The sequence below is a fragment of the Emys orbicularis genome, chromosome 1 (genome assembly GCF_028017835.1).
Source record: "Emys orbicularis isolate rEmyOrb1 chromosome 1, rEmyOrb1.hap1, whole genome shotgun sequence".
In the NCBI taxonomy this organism is placed as follows: Eukaryota; Metazoa; Chordata; order Testudines; family Emydidae; genus Emys; species Emys orbicularis.
The window spans coordinates 22,429,888-22,451,520 of NC_088683.1; the positions used below are offsets into that span (position 1 = coordinate 22,429,888).

General features: G+C 41.2%; 1 protein-coding gene across 1 annotated transcript in view; it reads left to right on the forward strand.

Moving 5' to 3' along the window:
• The first annotated feature begins 4,088 nt into the window (after nt 1-4,088).
• The window catches only part of PCLO (piccolo presynaptic cytomatrix protein), a 554,357-nt gene continuing 536,812 nt past the window's right edge, over nt 4,089-21,633 (forward strand). Inside the window, exons 1-2 of the mRNA XM_065409113.1 lie at nt 4,089-4,327; nt 10,357-11,491. Coding sequence (XP_065265185.1) covers nt 4,089-4,327; nt 10,357-11,491 — 1,374 coding nt within the window. The remainder of the gene's footprint in view (nt 4,328-10,356; nt 11,492-21,633) is intronic.

Sequence of the window (21,633 nt, forward strand, 5' to 3'; positions counted from 1 at the left end):
TACTTAAAATTAGTAGGGTACTTTTATATTAACAAGGCCTCTGGAATGTCCCGATGTTACTAGTATGTGAATTAATTTTGAGTGTCAATTTTAGCACTTGGGGTACAATCTTTATTCATACCTACTCTTTAGATAGCACCTGGGAGCTGGCAACTTGTTGTTATATTTCTGCCTGTAAATTGCCATGCTTACTTATAGAGCCATATCAACAAATAAATAATAGTAATAATAAAGTCTATTTAACGCCTAGTTTTTCTGTTGACTGGTAAAGGTGCCAATTAGCATTCAACCAAGATGGAGTTTTTCAAGATGTGGCTATGTGTCCAGTAGGGGCTCAATCAAACACTCATTCATGTCAGTGACAAGGCTCCTTTTGCCTTTGACAAGAATGGTATTTAGCCGAGGACCGCCCACTTGTTTCATACCAGCCACTGAATAACAATGATGGAAATGATAACTTTTGATAAAAAAGCTGATTCATTTAATAGCTGTTATGTATTTGCAACAACAGAGTGCTGTGCCTCATTATCTTGTGATATTGTCAGTAAGAGCAAAACCAGTGAGTTAGTGTCACTTTCAGATAGCATAAGAAGCTGTTAGAGCAAAAAAAGATTTGTGGAAATTATGGGGCAAAGTGTAGGAGAAAGTAGACATACCATGGGACTTCTGGGACAGATTTCTGTTGATTTATGGTTCATAAGGAAAGGAAAGTCAGGGAAGGCACATAAGGCCTGCTACTGATACCACCATGTAACGCAGTACATCCTGCCACAGGCCGAGTGCTCGGCAGCTAAACCAGGAACCCCACCACTTAGAATGAGGGGGATATGCCAGATACCCATAGGATGGGAAAAATAATATCCATAAAGGAATAACTCCATCTGGCACTGCTGCCTTGCAGCTACTTCTTGGGTAAACAAAGGCTAGGGGAGAAAACACTGAATTAAACCTGTGGTGGATAAAATGTTATGTCGTTGGCATAGCAACTCGGCTTTGCCCTCCGTTATCTCCTGCAGCTGTTCTGGCTTCTGAATGTGTTGGTCTCCAAGCCTTTGGGCTTAGTCAGTACTGCCAAGAGGGTGGGCTTTGGTCCTGAGGCAAGCCTCCTTATCTTTTTCCTGACTAGGTGTACACACTGAACATTCAGGTACAATGGTTGCCCTCTTCAAACTTGCTTGTTGGAAAGGATGGACAATGAGCACTGGTGTGTCAAAGGATCTAGAGGACCCTAGAAAGTCCACCATCATTGTTGACAAGGGAGCTGAGGAAGCTTGACATTGATGTAGCCACTGTCTCTGAAACCAGTCTCACTGGCGTGGGCTCTTTCTATGAGGTGCATTACACCTTTCTCTGGAAATGGAAAAAGTAAACAAGACCACCGTGAACATCAGCTGGGTTTCCCAATCAAAAACTCATTAGCACACATGGTTAAATGTCCCGTTGCAACATCAGAACATATTATATTACTAAGAATATCTACAGGAGACTTTGCTAACATCATCACTTTATGTGCCCCAACACTTTGTTCTATCTCTGAAGAGAAGGACTTTTTCAGCAACTCAGCTGTGTCATTAGTAAGCTACCACTGCTACTGGAAGACTGCAAGCTAAAGTTGGCTCAGATTACAAGACCTGGCCACTATACATTGGCCACCATGGAGAAGGAAAAATGAATGACAGTGGGCAAAGATTACTGAAGTTCTGCACCCAAGGTCTGTGCATTACCGACACCTACTTCCAAGGCAGTCACTGCCAAAAGGTTTTGTGGAGACACTCATGACCGGGCACCAACTGGATTTAATTGTAACCTGTAGAAAACACCTACAAGATGGTCTCCATACTTGCAGTTTTCACAGTGTAGACTGTGACACAGACCATGTGCTTGTATGCTGTCAAATAAGACTTTCACTATGGAAATTCCAGTGTACCAAACAAAGTTGTTGTCCACACATTAATATTAACCACACAAAAGACCAAGGAAGAAGAAGAAATTTTGAAGAAGACAATGATTATGGTGCCAGGTGTGTTGGCTACACACAAAGTTTAATAGCTAGCACTACATTAAAAGTTATGCACAAGTTCTGTTATCTAGGATCAGTTGTATCAGATAACCTCTCTATATGATGAACTTAATTCTTGCACTGGAAAGGCAGTCACCATATTTGACCAATTGACCAAGTGTGTGTGGGATAACAGGAAACTGACATTGAACCTAGGCTCAGGTTTAAGGACATTTGCAAAAAGGACTTGACAACTTTCAACATCAACAAGCTGGAAAGATGTGGATAGCAATAGGTTGCAATGGAGGGCTGTGCTGCACAAAGGAGTCAAAGACCCTGAAGAGAGGTGGTTGAGAAAGAAGAAAGTGAAGAGTATGAAGAGAAAAGCACAGCAGGCATCAGGCGCTAGTAATGTGGTGGCTTCATCCTCTGGCCCTGAACTTTACTCCTGCATTATCCGTGGCAAGGACTATTGCTTGAGAATTAGACGTTTTAGCCACTCGGGATGCTGTATTATGACACATAGTAACTGAACTGCTTTGGCACTTACACCATCATCTTTTAAGATGGACAGTTGCCATTCATAAGTGAAGGTAAATGTCACAACATTTTGAAGAAAGCCAGTTTCCACAAATATTCATGTAATTTTTTAGATTCATGAATACTTAGGGTAAAATCAAGGCCCCATTGAAGTCAGCAGCAAAACTCCCATTGGATTCAAGGGGGCAACAAGGATTTCACCCTTTGCTTTCCTATCAGTTATATTTGCTTCTGTATGCAACCACCACACCTTACACAGATGCACACCCCAGTCCACCACATCAGACAGATAGGTATCCCTGGCACTTATGGCACACCTTTATTCTTCCCTTTGATGGTTTCTACTCTGCTTCTTCTGATGTTTTGCACTGAGCTATTTTTAAAGTGCAGTGCACAAACTTTTGGTTTGGAGGGAAAAGGTAAAAGCTAAATCCTGCCATTTTTTGGGGTCCAGATCCTAAAATGCCATAAGGTTGAGCAAGTCTAGCTGCCCCAGTACATCAAAACAAAGTAAAATAAACCCAGACTGTAACTCATCATGCAAAAGTGCCATCACAATATGGAGCCAGCAGCTGGATCCAGCCAAGTTTTGGCCCCTCCTTTCTTTATGTTGAAGAATTTAGAGGGGAGAGTAGCCATTCATAGAGCACCATGAAAACGAGACCCTGACATAACCCACCACAACAGCTCTGCACAAAAAGCTGGGGTGCTATAGGGTCCAGGTGTTGAAGGTACAGTAGGAGCTGCAAAATGTGAACCCTTTCTCAGCAGTGGAATTTGTAAGATGCGGCCAAAATTTGGCAGAACCCAGAAGGGTGAATTTGGGATTTTGAGCTGCTGCTGCACTCAGCGGCGCTGGAACAATTTTTTATAATGGGGTGCTAGAGCCATTGAACCAAACAGTAAACTCTGTATGGGATGGAAACCTCTTCAAGCCAGTGGGTGTGGCAGCACCCCTAGCTCCAGCACTGGTATCTCTCCGGGTCTGTGGCTTGGGATGTAGTTGGAGCCTCTAACTTGTCTGTCTATGAATCGGGGTGTGGGTTTTTTTTTTGGGGGGGGAGCCCCAAACTGGCTGGATCCGGGCGCCAGATGCAGTTTTTTTGCGGCACTTATGAGTTGGGGGGTGTCTCGTGTGTGTGCGTGTGTGTGTGGGGGGGGCACTGGGACTCCGGGACTCCACGTCTCCTTTAAATGGCCGGGTAAGGAGGGGGCCGCTGATGTGTGCGCGGGGAGGGGAGGAAGCCACCTGCGCTCTGCACGGAGCATGCGCTCGGCGGGAGGCGGTGGCAGAGCGAGGCTGGCAGCGCCCGGGTGTCCGCTCTCTCTGTCGCCCCGGCAGCGGCAGCAGCAGCAGCAGCCACAGCGGCCGGAGCCAGCGCCCCGGAGCCATGCAGGCAGCGGCGCCCGCCGCCGAGGACTAACTGCCCCGCTGCCCACCGGGGCAGAGGCGAGCCGAGCCGGGGCCGGAGCCACCCAGCAGCCCAGCCCGCCTTGCCTGCGCCTAGGAGCGGCGGGAGCTCGCCTGTAGGGAGCCAGCCCTCCAGCCATGGGCAACGAAGCGAGCCTGGAGGGAGGAGAAGCGCTGGCCGGGCTGCCCGAAGGGGTGGCGGCTGCCGCAGCCGGGGATGGCGGAGGGCAAGGGCTGGCAGCCGGCGTGGAGGCGGATCTGAGCCAGCTCAGCGAGGAGGAGAGGAGACAGATCGCCGCTGTCATGTCAAGGGCGCAGGGGCTGCCCAAAGGAAACCTCCCCGGCACGACCAGCGCGGAGCCGCCTCCCATGCAAAGGCACGCCACGAAACCTCTCTCTTCCGGCCCCCTTCCCGGCGGGGTGGGGGGCTGCTGCCGTAGCCCTGCGAGCCGGGTGCATTGCATCAGGAGCAGGCGGTGCATGGTGCAGGCGGGGAGTAGATGGGGAGGTAGCGTGAGTAGGGACCCTGGGATGGAGCGTCTGCTCCCCCCACGGCGAGGATTTCCAATCATCACGAATAATCCGCCTCCCTTCCAGTGGGCTGCTTCCTCTCCCCCACCCCCTTTCCTGGACCAGACCCAGGGGCTGGTTAGCTTCGGTGGCAAGGGAGCGGGCGGTTTGCAGATAAGAACAATCGGGGTTTTTTTTGTATAAAGGGGCTTGGGATGCTTCCCCCCAGCTAGAATAGGAGCCAGGAGAGCTTTGCCCACACCGAGCAGTTCTGTAGCGGCTGCTACTGGAGCGATGGAGTCTCTCCGAATCTTCCCAAACTCTAGGGCATTATTTTATCTGAAAGTCCTTAATCTGCCTCTGCGAGTAACCATTGATTTATATAGATAGTCAAAGACCAAAGGCTCTGTGTTTTCACTCATATAGTCCCCCCTTATGTCTTTTCTCATTTTGGGGGGAGGGAGGGAAGGTGAAGACAAATAGGGAGCATGGGCTGTATTGGCAAATAGCGATTCTGTATCTTGTGTGGGGTTGACTTCACCTATTCATGTATATCTAAAAATTAAGATAATTTACTTCCTTATTCTCCCTCCTACCCCCAATCCATTGCTTGCCCCAAAAAGGAATACTATTTATCTTTGTGTGCTGGTAATACAGTAGTACTGTTAACTCATATTATGGTCCGGCGAAGATAGAGGTTTCCCTTTCCCTTGTCCAGGGTCCTGAAGTTGCCCGTTTTTCAGGACCACAATCCAGGTATGGCTAGTTTGGAGCCTACAATTTCCAGGGGCTGGGTGTGTTGTTTGTCTTGAAGCAGGCTACAAAAAGGAACCTCCTTTGACTGCCTGCTCCACAGGTTCTTGTGGTGTACTGACCTCATCCCAGATAAATGCCAATTCAGTTTATATAATGTCAGGGCTTGTATAAGTGAATGCTAAGAGAACACAAAAAAAGGAGGATTGGACCAAATCCACCCTTAGAGGAACTCCACAGAGGTCAGTGGAATTACACCTGGGATGAATTTGCCTCCATTTTGCTTGAAACTGAGGTTTCAGCCTATATCTCTTGCGTGTTTGTTAAGAATGGACAAATAATGAAAGTTTGTGTGGAATATAATTCTATAGCTAATTTAGGGCCTGCCCTGGCTCCCACTGAAACCAGTGGGGACTCCTCCAGCGGTGCATAATCAAGCTCAAAATTCCCTTTTGTGTAGCAGTTTGGGATACCACAAAGACACACAGGTTTTAAAAGTTTATTGTTTTCAAGTTAACCTGCCAGTACAGAGGAAGATAAACATTCCCAGTACATTGTTAGGGGTGGCTAAAATGATTTTATTTGGCCACATCTTTATATCTGCAGACAGTTGTTACCCTAAAATTATGTTCTGGGATAACTGGAATAATTAGATGATTGTTATAGCTATATAACTTAACTTCACTTTTCATTAAAATACAGCCTGTCTATATTTGGTAAAATTGACATTTTAATAATCCAGTGTGCTTTGCTATGCTGGGTAAAAGGATGACTTATGTTATCATCTACACTATCTCAGAGTTTTGTACTGGTGCTCATCACCACAATATCTGCATGCCTATCGGTATTATCAAGTATCCATTCTTGCTCAGTAGCTTTACTTGCTCTTTGCTGCTGCTGGGATTCTCTGGCAAAGGTGGGAAGCCTGATTTTTGAGGGCCTAATCCAAAGTCCATTGATCTCAATGGGAGTCCTTCAGTTGATTACCATGGTCTTTGGATCAGGCACACAATGACTTTGACTTAAGCAACTGACTAGATTAGCGATGCTGAGATTCCTTAGCTTCAAACTTTTTTGCTCTTCCAGAGGCTGTTGCTTTGAAGAGTAATACTATGTGAGAAAAGAAATTAGATATGGGAAAGAGCTTTTTAAGTCATTTAGTCCATCTATTTTCCAGTGCAGGATTGTTCCCAACAATACATTCATAGCCGGCTTATTCCAGTTTCATTTTGAAATGGTTCAGGTGGTGATGCCGAAGTTCAGGCTCAGTATCTGCACAGTATCACATTGCTATGGTGCCCTTATTGCACTGGCTTTTAGATTTTTGTTTTATAAAAATTAGTTTTGTTTTCAGTGTACAGTGGTTGCCATATTAAGGACAGCATATACCAACTGTTATACAGTGTATCTGAGATTCTGAGTTACCACCGTTATTTCCTGTTCTAAATATAACAAGAAACTGATATTCCATATACCATTGTGTGACACATCTTGGCAACTACTGACTTATTAATAGCAAGCAATATAAGTAGTAGGATACAGAGTTGCCCCTTCACCTGCATAAAATAAGTGCTGTAGTTATATCTATTTTTAGAGGCTTTGTGCTTTCAAGTAATTGGAAATGCAGCCGCTGGTATAAGAGCAAGTAATGCATATTATGACACTTTAACCATTTTATTATAAGCACTAAGACCATGTTTTTCCAAACCTGAGTACTTAAAATGAGCTACCTGAATAAAATTGACCTGATTTTTCAGAGGTGTTGAACAACTGTAGCACCAGTTAGTTTCAGTGGGAGATTCGGGTGCTCAGCACCTCTGAAGAAAATCAGACAACTTTTAGTTAGTAGTCTGCAAACTGTGACTGAATCACAAAGAGCCATACCCTCAGCTAGTGGAAATCAGTTTAGCTCCATAGAATGTTAGTGGCACTATGCCAGTCTACACTAGCAGAGGATCTGTTCCATATCATCAGAAAGGATTAGATGATCAAACTTCTTTCTAGCACAGCCACTTCATTTTTAGGTAAACTTAATTTTGTGATTAAATAGTTTAGCAATCTCCTTTCACTGGCAAAAAAATTGCTGTTGTATTTTGAGAGTATATGTTGTGAAAGTAGCCCAGCCTGAGAACCACGCTTCCTAAGTATTGCATTTATTCTTCCAGAATAAATACAGTCTGTTGTCAGTACCATGATTATACTGACTCTAAGAAAGTAAACAATGACCAGCAGGAAATATCTGTTTTGGAATACATGTATTTTCTGTAAATATGAAGGATCATTTAATTTGTGTTCATTGTTAATAATTTATTTTTGGCTTTAAAAGAATTAATTGTAATTGATGGTATAAACAGTTTGGTTTAACTAATTTTATCATGAAGGTTTTCAGGCTAATAAAGACTTGATCCAAAGCCTGCTGATATCAATAGTAAAATTCCAATTGGTTTCCATGGGCTTTGGATCAGGCCCTATTAATTACATAATTGAAATTGAGTGCTTTGTTGAATCAGGGCCTAAATGAGGAAGAGAAACAAAAGAATCAGGGCATTGGGGAGTGTAGAAAGGAGGTTTGTTTTTGGCCTAACAACTCAAAAACAGCCTCCCTTTAAAAACTATGGAGTTCCTCTCCCCATTTAAAAATGTTTGGCAACAGGAAATTCCCTGCCAGACAAAAATGAAGATTAAGTTCTGAGATTTACAGAAGTATCAACAACTATAAATGCAATATGTGACTACAATAACTGATTGTTCTTAAAACTCAGTTGTCACATGGATGTAGAAAAGATTAGAAAAACTGTGCTCCCACACTCATCTGCCCAAAAATAAATAGCCTAAATCCAGGTTTATTATTACAGAGGTAAAAGTCTTCAATACATTTGTCCTCTGAAGTCATTTTCTTCCACATTTTAGGTACAGTCTGTTTCCTTCATATAGAAACATTCATTTATGGAGAATGGCAAAACAAATCTGGTTTGCACAGTAAACATGCAGTCTGGCAGCATCTAGCAGTAATTGTTCAATTCATGCTTTTTGTCTTATTTTAAAAATAGTTAACTGTGCAAAACACTAATAATCTGGGTAACAAGATTTTGGTACACTGAAAACTGGGTAGGGCATTGGAAATCTGGGCCAATTTTGTTACAGTATTCCTTGTTCTAAGAGATCCATGTTCCATAGATAAGAGTGGCAGAGTCTGACTGCTTCTCTCACGAGTATACCACTTTAAAAAGTTCACAATTAGTTAGCCCTGGAAACATCATCATTAGTTGATTTTTTTTAAATCTTAATTTCTTCTGACTTCATGCATGAGGAATTGTAATTAACCTCATATTTCCTGACCTGAACTTTGAATTCTGTTTCTCAAAGCATTGGTATTCAATATTCTCAGCCATTAGGCAGTATTTATATCCATGCATTGTTAATGGTCATACCTCCATTTTTTCTCTTAGGGTCTTGCTGTTTTGAACCTAAACTTTCAAACTTCTTGAACGGTTGCAAGCATTAATACCAGAACCATACTCGGCCTTTTCTAGTATAAAAGCTGATACATTTTCACTAAGCAAGCACTACATCTTTGGATGAATCCAATTTGTACCACAAAGTGGCATGGAACTAAAACCAAATAGGCCTGACTGGCAGCTAGCAAAAGCTTTATAGTACATTTGCAAACATTGTATGGACTCAGTTTATGGTTGGGCCATGCTGGATATACCTTTCTTCCTGGTAAGTAAGGGCCCACTCAAGTACTCATTGAAGTCAATGAAACAACTCTCATTGACTTCAGTGGGTCATGCATTAATGTAATAAAGCTCCCAATAATCCATGTGGCTATCCTGGGGGAAAAAAACAAAAAGTGTAGCACTGAAAGCAGCTTGCTAGTCAGAGTTAATGTTAGGGTTGCCAACCTTCCAAGATAGGCCTGGAGTCTCCAGGAATTAAAGATTAATCTTTAATTAAGTATTATGTCATGTGATGAAATCTCCAGGAATACATCCAACCAAAATTGGCAACCCTAGTTAATGTGATGACAATAAAACCAATTAGCCATCCATGGGAATCCTGTTCCCTACATCCTTGTTTTGGATAATTGCAATTAACTTTTTAAAAAGCATGTCAGGATTGATGTGAAATTGCGAACTGCCAGAATCTTGAGAACCAAAATGGTTACCATATAGATTTTCTTAGCGTAGTTCATTGTCATCAGGGATTTAATGAAAGCTCAAAATATTCACGAATTAAAGTAGCGTGTTTATAGTAACATTAGCTGTTTGAAATCCAGTGTAGCATGTTACTACTATTTATAACTATGGCAGTGTTCTGATGTAACCCTTAATTAAAAATTATCGTACTGCTAATTTGTTTTTATTGTAGTCATGGACCTCAGATTCTTTAATAGGCTAACTGTAATGAATGACTGCCTGGTTTTCATGAATGTACATTAGGAAATAACATGTTTGGAAATGTGGGACTATATTTAACTTGAGATGTCTGAAAACTGATCACAATGGTGGCACAGGAGAGAATATCGTATCCTCCAGGAAAGACTAAATGATAGCACAAAACAGAACATCACATCACACCCTTTAGCTAAAATACAATAGCACTGAATAGAATATCATCCCCTCCAGGTACAAACCAACAGAGCAACAATTAAAACATCATACTACACCTAGAGATATTCTCTGGATTTGCCTCCCTTCTTTCCCTAGCTTAACCTTCTATATTCTATTATAAAACAAAGGAAAATGAGACCTGGTGAAGGAAAAACCCCTGCAGAATAAGACAGATATATTTTTGTTGTCAGATAATTCTGGGTTTTTTTAGATTAGTTTCTAAATACTAAACCAGACATCTACTAAATATTCAGATAAATGTTTCTGGAACAAAAAATATGATAATCCTTGTAGTAATAAGCCCTGATCCTGCAAACACTAAAGCACATGAGTAATTTTACTCATATGAATAGTCCCATTGAAGACTACTCACATGCTTGAAGTTAAGCAGTTGAAGATTCAGGGGCCATAATCTTTAACTTTTCCTACCTTATTTGTCTTTACATTTTCTTCCAAAGAGTTCAATAATTGCAACTAATTTATAGTTAGTCTTTCACTATTTTTATTTTACTGTATTTCTCTCCCCACAGACATCCTGAGCTTGATATAAACCACTATGCAAGACAGCCAGGTAAGTCTCCATCCAGTTTAAGCAAAAGCAGAACAGTAGATGTGTTGAAGACAGAACAACGGTCACCTGGAAGGAGCCCTTCTTCCACTAGTCTGAGAGAATCTAAATCCAGGACTGATTTTAAAGAAGATCAGAAGCCAAGTATGATGCCTAGCTTCCTCTCTGAGGCCAATCCATTAAGTGCAGTCACTTCAGTCGTAAACAAGTTCAATCCTTTTGATTTGATATCGGACTCAGATGCAGCCCAGGAAGAAGCCAACAGGAAACAAAAAGCAGTTCAGAAGGACCAGAGAAAGCCTGAGGAGCAAAAGGGACATGCAAAGCATCCAACTCAGCAACAACCTCCAAAGCCAACAGTTCAGCAAAAAGAGCCTGTCAAATCTGCACCCCAGCAAGCAGGGCCTTCCAAACTGCCACCCCAACAGCAGCAACCAGGGGCAGCTAAGCAAGCTCCGAAACCTGGGCCTGGTCAGCCAACAGGCCCTCCATCAGAACAAGCAAAACAACCATCTCAACAACGAGGGCCACAGAGAACTCAGCCCCAGCAATCAGAACCCACAAAGCAGGTACCTCAACAACAGAGTCCTGCAAAACCTTCACCACAGCAACCGGGCCCAACCAAAACATTACCACAGCTACCAGATGCTGCTAGAGCACCATCCCACGCACCAGCTCCCGCAAAGCCATCAGCACAGCAGCCAGGTCCTACAAAACAACCTTCTCAGCAACCAGGACAGCAAGCAGGTCCTGCAAAGCCATCCCCTCAGCAAGCAGGACCTGCTAAACAACCATCTCAGCAGCCAGGGCCTGCAAAACCATCTCCTCAGCCAGCAGGGCCTGCAAAGCTACCGTCACAACAACCAGGACCTACAAAACTATCAGGCCAGCAACCAGGGCCTGGTAAACCTTCACAGCAACAAGTAACTGCAGCCAGACCTGGTGAATCAGCCCCAAAGAAAACTTTCTGTCCTCTTTGCACTAGCACTGAACTGCTGCTGCACACTCCAGAACAGGCCAATTACAATACATGCACACAGTGTCAAACCGTGGTCTGCAGCCTGTGTGGCTTTAATCCCAATCCGCATATAACAGAGGTGAGTAGTGTCTAACATTGATTTTCATTCTAGGCCCCAAAATTGGGCTAAAACTCACTATGGCTAAGTCCAGAAGCTATTATGGTTTGTAATACATCACGTAGGCCCATTATAGCAAGTTAAGAGGAGAAGGTCAGGTTGTTTAGGCAAACAATTCACGTTTCATTTGCAGGGAAATGACAGTTCTGTGTTTGCACAGTATCTAACACAACAATGGGGTCCTGGTCTGTGACTGGGGCTCCTAAGCATGACTGGAATAGAAATAAGAAGACAAAATCTAATATGAACATTGTTTTTAAAACAATTACTTTTGTTTGGATTTACACACTCCCCTGCTGTGTTTGTAGCCCAGATACCATAGTCTTGTGCTGATGTCTGTGAACTAGAAATATAAATGATATAGGAAATGACTAAGCAATAAAAGTGACACTGACTAGCCTGTATTTAGTATCTTTGCTGAGGGAGGTGCAAAAGTAAACAAGCAGTCCAGATGGTGAAAAAATAAATTAGAATTTTAAAAAATTCTTTCTGTTTTAATATCTGGAGCAGTTAGTCACACATTAGTGAAAATTTGTGCTTGAAATGGATACAGGGTCAGCTCCTCAAGTGGTCTAGGTTGGCACAGTTTTGGAGCTACACCGGTGTGTAGACCAGTTAAGAATCTGGCCGATGATTTGTAATTTGATGGTTTTCAAAATTTTTTCCCAATAAGGTGGACCATTCTTTAGTTCACAGAAGGATCTCTCAGACTTATCTCCACTCCCAACCCTGATCTCCTGTAATTATAGTACTGGGTACATAAAAATAATATTAGGACAGTATTTTTTAAAATCAACTTGTTTGAATTTGATGTGTATGGTGGCTTGATTAACTACTCCTATACTACATTTGTGCTGTTTGCATCCTTTCCATGGGAATTCACATTAATATCTGGACCCCTCTTGTTACTTTTAAACCCCCATTACTCTAATTTCCCAAAGTTGCTTTGCAGTTTGGGTTTGTTATTTTCAATGCCTGCATTCTTGGCATAACCCAGAAATTTGAGCACAGTAGAACTGGTACCAAAGAAGAACCCAACAAACCAGTCATGAAGTAACCAGAGAGGATGTTAGAGAGGACAGTGGTTTTTGGTTTAGATGGGCAGGAAAGCTAATGGAAAGAAGCCTGAACTGGGTAACAGCTAGAACTTGAACATGAATTTGGAGAAAAAGTCACCAGTTGTGCTTAGCTTGGTATGGAATATAAAGACTACAATAAACAACAAGAAAGAACATTGATAATTGATACATCTCATTCACATGCACATCTTGTATTAGCGGCATTTTTGGATGGTACCTGGTGACAAATGGCATGTTGTTTGCATCTGTCAACCTTGATTATTTATTAGTTTGCAGTCTTTTTAATAAAGAAATGAAATAAAAAAGGTTTGTTGTAGTTATGCAGTGGTAACTCTCTGCACCTCTATGCAGAGGATACAAACTTGAGTTCAGAGCCCATTTGAGCCCATTCCTGGGATATCAAAAGGTTGCACTGGAGTTGATGCATGCAAATTCTAAGATTAGCAGAGGTGTGAATTGTGCTTTACAGCCTGTGGGTTCTAGGGCCAGTTGCAGGACATGTTCAAGGGGAGTGACCAGAGAATACTGCTGCTGGAGAATGTTATATGGGACATTTTAGGCAGGAGTGTTCTTTAATGGGGGTCAAAGGAGAAACACTGGTACCCTGAAACTTTACTGCCACACTCCCACCTCCTGAGTCTGGCTAGCTGGGTGGGACCTTGTGCTGCATCAAATTACAGGAAAATAATTGGATGTTTGTCTAGGTTTGGAATAATTGATCTCAAGAGAATTGATCTCAGAAATAGTGTTTAGAAATAAAAATCATTAAGCATACACAGGAAATATTATAGTATGACAGTCGTGATGTTATATGCAGTGTTGTTGTAGCCTTGTTGGTCCCAGGATATTAGAAAGATAAGGTGGGTGAGTTAGTATCTTTATTGGACCAACTTCACTTTTTAATCGGCCACTTCACCTTGAATGGTCCATTGAAGTATGTGTTAACTACTTATGCTAAACAAACTGTTCCATCTTGTATTTGGCTGTGACACTCTGAGTAAGTTTCTCAGACCTGAAGAAGAGCTCTGTGTAAGGTCAAAAGTTCGTCTCTCTCACTAACAGGAGTTGGTCCAATAAAAGATTTTACCTCACCCACCTTGTCTCTGTAGTATTGATGTTAGCTGTATTCAAAGATGAAATTCTTATAAACCTTTGTTTTCAAGCCTTTGCAGCTTTCTTGTACGGGGGGGAAAGAGAGAAACCATTTTAGTTGTTTAGTTGAAATTTCTACTGCTTGTTCGGCACTCCCAATTGATAACATTTCTGTGGCCCATTTTGTATTCAGTTATTGGAGCATTGGCTTTTCTTTCTTTCTTTCTTTCTTTCTTTCTTTCTTTCTTTCTTTCTTTCTTTCTTTCTTTCTTTCTTTCTTTCTTTCTTTCTTTCTTTCTTGTGTGTTCCTTAGTGGGATTCTGATAGCTCAAAAGTTGGCTTATGTTTAAAATATCAGATTTCCATGAAGACAGGGCCGGCGCTTACATTTAGGCGACCTAGGCGGTCACCTAGGGTGCCAGGATTTGGGGGGGCGGCAATTCGGCGGCGGGGGTCCTTCCGCGCTCCGGGTCTTTGGCAGCAATTCTGCGGCGGGTCCTTCACTCGCTCCGGGACCTGCCGCCGAAGTGCCCGGAAGACTGGGAGCGCGGAAGGACCCCCCCGCCGCAGAATTGCCGCCGACGACTGGGAGCGTGGAAGGACCCCCGCCTAGGGCGCCAAAAACCCTGGCGCCGCTCCTGCATGAAGATAGTCAAGAGCCTTCAGTGTATTTGAACCAAACTGGTTTAGAGAAAACTGTAAGTATTTGAAAAATCTTCGATTTTCCACTAACTTTTAAAGTAGGCACTATGCCTGGGTATGAAATTCAATACATTGAGACAATACATACAGCTGCCTTTAAGACCATCTGATTGCATACATATGTAAAAGGAAATTTGAATTTCATATCATACTTTGAAATAAACATGGGTAAGGCATTTATTTCACAGTGCAATCATTTCAATAAATTAAGGAGGAGTGCTTCTAATCTAGTCAGCTACTAGCTCTATGCTGATGACTCCCATATCTAACTCTCCTCTTCTGCTCAGCCTCTCATCTCCAATCTTACTGAAATTTCATTCTGGATGTTCTGTGACCATCTGAAATGGAATATGACAAAACCTGAACTCCTGATCTTTTCCCTCTGAGCCCTTCTCCCCTCCATTATATAGCTCAAAATCATCTTCTTATCCCCCTTTTCATCCAATGCCCAGGCTGTTGCCAAATCTTGCTGCTTCTTCCTATACCACATCTCATACATTCTTTTCACCATACTGCTTGAAAACAATACTTTGTTCCTTGGTTGTCTGTTGCTGTGACTACTGTGAAAACTTTCTTTTCCTGGTTTGTCCTTATTCGTCTCCAGTCCATCCAGAATGCTGCTAAAATAATCTTCCCTCTCACCACTCAGATCACACCATTTACCTAATGAAATCCTTTCTTTGACTTCTTCTCACTTGCTGCGTAACAGTTAAGCTTCTCATGTTCCCCTTCAAGACTGTTTAGTTTTCCTTGCATAAACTCTCATTTCCTCCTGCTCACTCTTTCAAGTCAATGTTCCTACTACATTGCCCTACTGTGCATTTTGTAGCACCTCTTCATGTCTTTGTGTCTTCCATTCATACCTCTTTCATTTGGAACTCTCTCTTATTCAGGCACAGTCCCTGTCCCAAAAAATGACAATTCTAAATGAAAAAGAGGCAGATGAACAAAAGGTAGGGGGAAGAGCTACAGCATGTAACAGAGGATATTCATTGTTTAGTTCCACGACTATTCCTTTGTAAACTACTATAACTGCCTTCTGCAGGGGTTCTTGCGCCTTCCTCTGGAGCATCAGGTTCTGGGCACTGTCAGTGATGGGAGATTGAACCACTAGTCTGATCCAGTATGGCAGTCCGTAAATTTCGATATTACTAGTTGGCAGATTTCTTGTAGGCATCACAACAGAAGTGGCTCTTGAAGCGGAGGGTTGAATAAGGACAGGGTAGTGCAGACTAGCTCCAGAAGAGCATTGCGTGAATCAGGACAGCATGGAAGAAAGTACAAAATAACACCAGAGGTTCACCCTCTCTTCATTTAACTTGCTTCTTAAAATTCACATCCTATATGAAGCCTGTCCACCTCAATTCAATATAGAGAACTTTGTAACCAAGACCCCAAAGTGATACTGTACTGCTAGGAGATCAGATCATCATTTGCACCAAGTGACTGAACTAACTTACATTGCAAATGTCTTTGGACAAGGTATTGTCTGTCTTCTGTTTTATGCAGCACATTCTAGACTGAAAGCACACCATAAATAGCATGTCTCTGGCAACGTATGTCTCTCTAATGTGTCTAGGTATTATATTCAATTAATCACTGTATTATATGCGTGCCTAGAAACAATTACATAAGGTAAAAAAAAATCTAAACACAGTTGATGTTTGTTCCTCCATTCTACTTCTCATATACACTTTCGAATCTCACATGAAAGAGAATGAGAGTGTCTCTCAAATAACCAGCCTCCTAACTATGTGTTTTATTGTGTGATCATTTGGAATTTCCCCCCCTTCATTTTATTTTCATTCTTACATTTCCTGTTGTAAAAACCAACAACACAGGTCCTCAGTGCGGACTGAACCAGCACCTCCAGATCGTTTAAGCACTACTAATATGTTTAAACACTTGCTTTGCTAGAACCACGGGCAAAACGCATGAACTTCTATACTTTGTTTCCTTTGGCAGGTAGTTGTAGCAGTCGGTCATCCTCTGTGAACCAGCCACTAAAGATGATGCATAACACATACTCAGCCAGGGATTGTGCTGAGATAATGCACCTGTATGCATATTACACTGGATGTCTATAAAGGGGCAGATTGACTCAAGTTCTAGAGCTCTTAATGTTGTAGACCCTAGTTATATATTTCAGATCTCCTCCATGGGCTTCTCTTTGATACCACATGCCTTTAGAGATCCTACAATTCATTCCACCTTTAAATCTATCTCAGTCCATCTCTTCTGACCTTCAATAACCCATTCCACATGTTTTCAGTGGTGTAATATGGATGCTCTTCCCTTCTACTTTTCTGTTACCTTCTATTTCCATTTTGTTACTGAATTAGAATGTTCTTCATGATAAATAATAGTTATTTACCAATACTTGTCATTATTTATATGTTTGATATATCTATATATGCCATGTCTTTGGTGAGGGGATGATTTGGTAAGGTGCATGTTAAATACATATTATTAAGAATTTAAACAGAGAAATTGAGGAAACTCATTGATGGTATCCACTGCAATTATAACTCAACAGCTTTGCACATCTATTATTAAGAAACTCATTTAAAAGTACATACAGTAGTTCAAAATACTGTTCTTACACAAGGGAGTATCTTGTTATTCAGAGGAACATAGGACTGGAAGGAACCTCTTGGGTCATCTAATCCAGTCCCCTGCTATCCAAGGGAACCTCATTATATAGTCCCATTCATGAATTTATCAAGCCCCACCCTGAGAAGTACATTCCATTCCTGGGGGAACCCTCATTATGACTTTTGTGAATTTGAATTAACAAACATAATGTTGCATTAAAGGCACACCATTTTGTATAAACCTAATACAGTATTGATAGACGTGTTTTCATTATTTTCTTTTTTGACATATGCTAATGAAGACAGCCTTTTATTAGATCTAAACATTCTCTGCAATGCTTACAGTTCAAAAACTGCAGCATTGTGCTAGTGCATGAGAACCAGAAAGTGACATGGACTAGAAATTTACTGTAAACAAAAATAAGTCTACAATCCTAGACTCCAAGTCTAGGCTTTAGTATAGCAGTAGAAATAGCTGTGACACAGCAAGCCCTCTGTAAAATACTCTGAGTCCTGAAGAGTATTTATTACTGATGGCAACATGAAGAAGGCAGTGCAAAAGAGAAAAGTAGTAAGTGTTTGAATCCTTCCATAAACTATTGTAAGTATGAAGACAAAATGAAAGATCAAGATTATATTTATTTTATTTATTAGTATCTAAATATATCATATCAGATTCAACTCTTAGATTCACTGGTGTAAAGCCAGAGCTACTCCATTAAAGTGGGTGGAGTTACACCAGGGTAGTAGAGATCAGGATCTGACCCAAAAAATATTCAGTCAGTTATCTAAAAAGTTTCTTATCTCCTGGTGTTAAAATGAAATATCTGCAGTAAAATCCTCCAATAATAAAATGCCTTTTTCCCTCCACAGAATGATTGGAGATTCACTGTTACTAAATTGCAGTTTAAACATTGCTGTGTACTGAAATAATTTGGGACTTTGGATTAATCTCTAGTGTAACTCCTTTAATTCTACTTTGCTATAAGAAAGATCCACTTAAAGTAGAATATAGTGTATATTTTTACACAAAGTGGAATTTGTTGGAAGAATTGATGAGCTCCTCAAATGAAAAGTGCTAAGTACATACACAATAGTATTATTCCATTCTGAAGTATTCCTGTTTAAGAACCCAATACACTGTCCATTATTCTTTATCAGAGGAAGATTGCATGTCTACATTAGTACTCTTTAATTCAGGGCAGAGTCGTATTAAAAGCATTGTTGTCCTGTAGCTTCTAGTTTCTTTAATGCAAAAAAAAAAAAAAAAAGAGCTAAGAGAAGCTGAACGATCCTCAGTGTACGGCAAGAAATGTCTGACCTTCCAACATGTAGGCTGATCATTTTAAATAGAAAATACTCTAAAAGGCTTTTAAGCAAGTTACCACTAGCCCAGGAAACTCTTCCGTCCAGTTTTTAACACAAGTAAATTATAAATTAATCTGCATAGCTAAAGATATCAACTGCAGTGAGCCATCTGCACTGGTATTACTGTTGCCCAGCAACTGTAATTTACTACTGCATCAGGTCATGTGATTTGGGATGCTGTTTTCTGGGTAATCACTGGGCAGGAAGTGTGGATGATTCCTTCTTTGAACAGAAAGGATAATCTGTTGTCAAATCCCAATGATATTCACTTGGTTGTATGCTTTTTATGCAGAACAGATGAACTTTTATTTGTTAACCGTTTGTGTTCTATACTGTTAGTGGTAACAGCTAATTTGGAACCTATTGTTTTGTACGTATATTTGGCATTATTTTGCATTTGTCAACATTACATTTCATCTGCTTTTTTGTTTGCCTAATCACCCAGTTTAGTGAGATTCCTTTGTAACTTTTGGTGGTCAGCTTCGGACTTAACTGTCTTGAGTAATTTTGTGTCATCTGCCAATTTTGCCACCTCACTATTCACCACTTTGTTTCCAGATAATTAATGAATATGTTGTCCCAGTACATAGCATGGTCCCCCCCAGGCTATTTACCTCTCTCCATTGTGAAAGCTGACCATTTATTCCTACCTTTTGTTTCCTATCTTTTAACCAGTTACTGATCCATGAGAGGATGTTCCCTCTTTTCTCATGACTGCTTAGTTTGATTAAGAGCCTATGGTGAAGGATCTTGTCAAGGGCTTTCTGAAAGTCCAAGTTCACAATATCCACTGGATTACCCTCGTCCACGTGCTTGTTGAATGACCCCCTCAAAGAATTCTAATAGATTTGTAAAGGCATGATTTCCCTTTACAAAAGCTGTGCTGACTCTACTCCAACGTATCATGTTTAACTAGGTTTCTGATAATTCTGTGTTTTACTAAAGCCAACTTGCCTGTACTGAAGTTAGGCTTACTGGCCTGTAATTGCCAGGATTGCCTCTGGAACATTTACAAAAAATGGCATTACATTTAGCTACCCTCCAGTCATCTGATGCACAGGCTGATTTAACTGATACGTTACATACCTGAGTTTAGAATAACAGGAGTACTTGTGGCACCTTAGAGACTAACAAATTTATTAGAGCATAAGCTTTCGTGGGCTACAACCCACTTCTTCGGATGAGTTTAGAATGGCCATGTCATCCCTGTTGTATTTGGGCTGGAGCTGAACCTACTCCTGCTTTGCCCACTCCAGGATTCTGAGACTTAGATTCTTATCTGTTATGATGTTTTACCAGCGTACATGAATTATTGCTGACTTGCACTTTTAGGGCCTAATATTATCTAGGTAAAAATTTGTTCTATAAATCAAGTTTAGATTCCTGTCTCTGGCTCCTGTTGGAGGCTTTGGGAGCCATAAACACATGTTTGTTCCTGTGCTGGGAATTGACTTCTAGGTCACGCTTTGGTGCAGAGTTGGGCCTTTTAAATACATTGGACCTGATTCTCATTTATACTGAGGCTCCTTTACAATCCCCTGCGGTGTAAAGGGTTCATAAATCTTTACACTGTGCTGGGAATATACAGGGTCCTTATGTTTTCTACACCCTTTAAGGCTCCTTCACGCTGCCAGGAGACTTAGTGTAAATGATAATTAGTTTCATTAACTTAAAATGTAGCTTTGCTCTGAGAAATGGCTGTTAGAATAGCTCCATTTTTATTGTGTCTCAGTGAATGTTGTTTCAAATGTGCTCAATTTGAAATTTAAAGAAGATGTGGGGACCCTGCAGGTCAGCTAAAGCATTCTGTGACACCCGTGCTAGTCCATTGCCTTCAATGGGTTTGCACAGGTGTAACAATTATATTGATAATGCACAAGAAGGAGTAGAATCCAGCTCATCCTGAGCTGTCTTGTCTCTGTAGGGCTAAGGAAAGTTAAACATGAAAGCAATAAATATGTATTTTTGTCACTGGAGTCAGCAGTTCTGACTCTGAAAGGACAGAGAAAGAAGAGCTGTTGAATAAGATGGTACAGGTTTTTCGTTCATGGTCACTCTTCATAGATGGTATTGCTAGAAAATAGAGAATACACTTACTTTGGAGCTCCCATTTTTAACTAGTACAGTCATTAGAAAGCTGTTATTATTTCTCTGAACATATGGCTCGTCTGTTTGTGAAATATATTTTAGTGTTTGCTTGTTATTTTGAAATTACGTAATTTCACATCAGAGAGCTAGGAGATGAGGATAGTGGTTTCCATATTACAGTGCTGAAGTCTGAACAAAAGTGTTACTAGGGATATGTGCAACAGGAAATCTGTTAAATTTTAACAGGGCTGAGGGGCAAGAGAAAGGAAGAAACCCGTGGCAGATGACAGACTTTTCATTGTATCTGTGGCAAAAAGTTTCATTGAAATTATTAAGGAAAGTATGTTTGGAAGCACATTAATCTGACGTGAGTCCTTAAGGATACTGAATTGTTGAAGTGGAAAAGAACAATCTTATTCTACTATGCTTGTGTCCATGAGATTTCAGTACAGGTTGTGCCAATGTTCCTTTCTTTATCAAAATCTATTTTCATTGATTTTAGAAAAACTCTCTTTGGAGTGAAAGGCTTTGGACTGAAAGTTTTTAAATTTGAAATGATTGTGAAGGAGATAAAAGATTAAAAAAATTTGGTGGGGGGAGGAGGCGCAGATGACTGTAGTTACTATTAGGGCAGTGTTCAGTTCCTCCACAGATGTGTGCAGCTATCTTGGATTTCTGTGCAAATCTCTCCTCGAGTTATTGGGTGCTTATTCTCAATATTTTGTCAGTCCTTTAAATAAAATGCCCGTCTCAAACACATTTCTATCACCATGTATATGAAACACAGTCCTTATTTATGAAGCATTCTGGACTGTATCATGGAGACTGGCTGATGCTCCCTGAATGCAGGTTAGGGGGAGTATGAAAGGCTGTGTAAAGCTTATCTTTCACTCCTCTGGTCTTTCCATACTCCGTGCATTGCTGGTCCTGCCTTCCGGGTTAGAGCCATCTCAGGGAGTTGCAGATGGCCCCAAATGGCCAAAAACTAAGCCGGGAGATCAATATGGATGGAGATGATCTGGCAATGTCCCATTTTCCTTGTTATACTGGCAGAAGAGATGAAGAGGTGTAGCATAGGAGCCTCTACTCCACCAAAGAATCCACTGGGGTGATTGTTCCTTGGCCAGTTACTCTAGCTTTAGTTCCCATTTACTTCAGATCAGTGGTGAGGCCACACTGC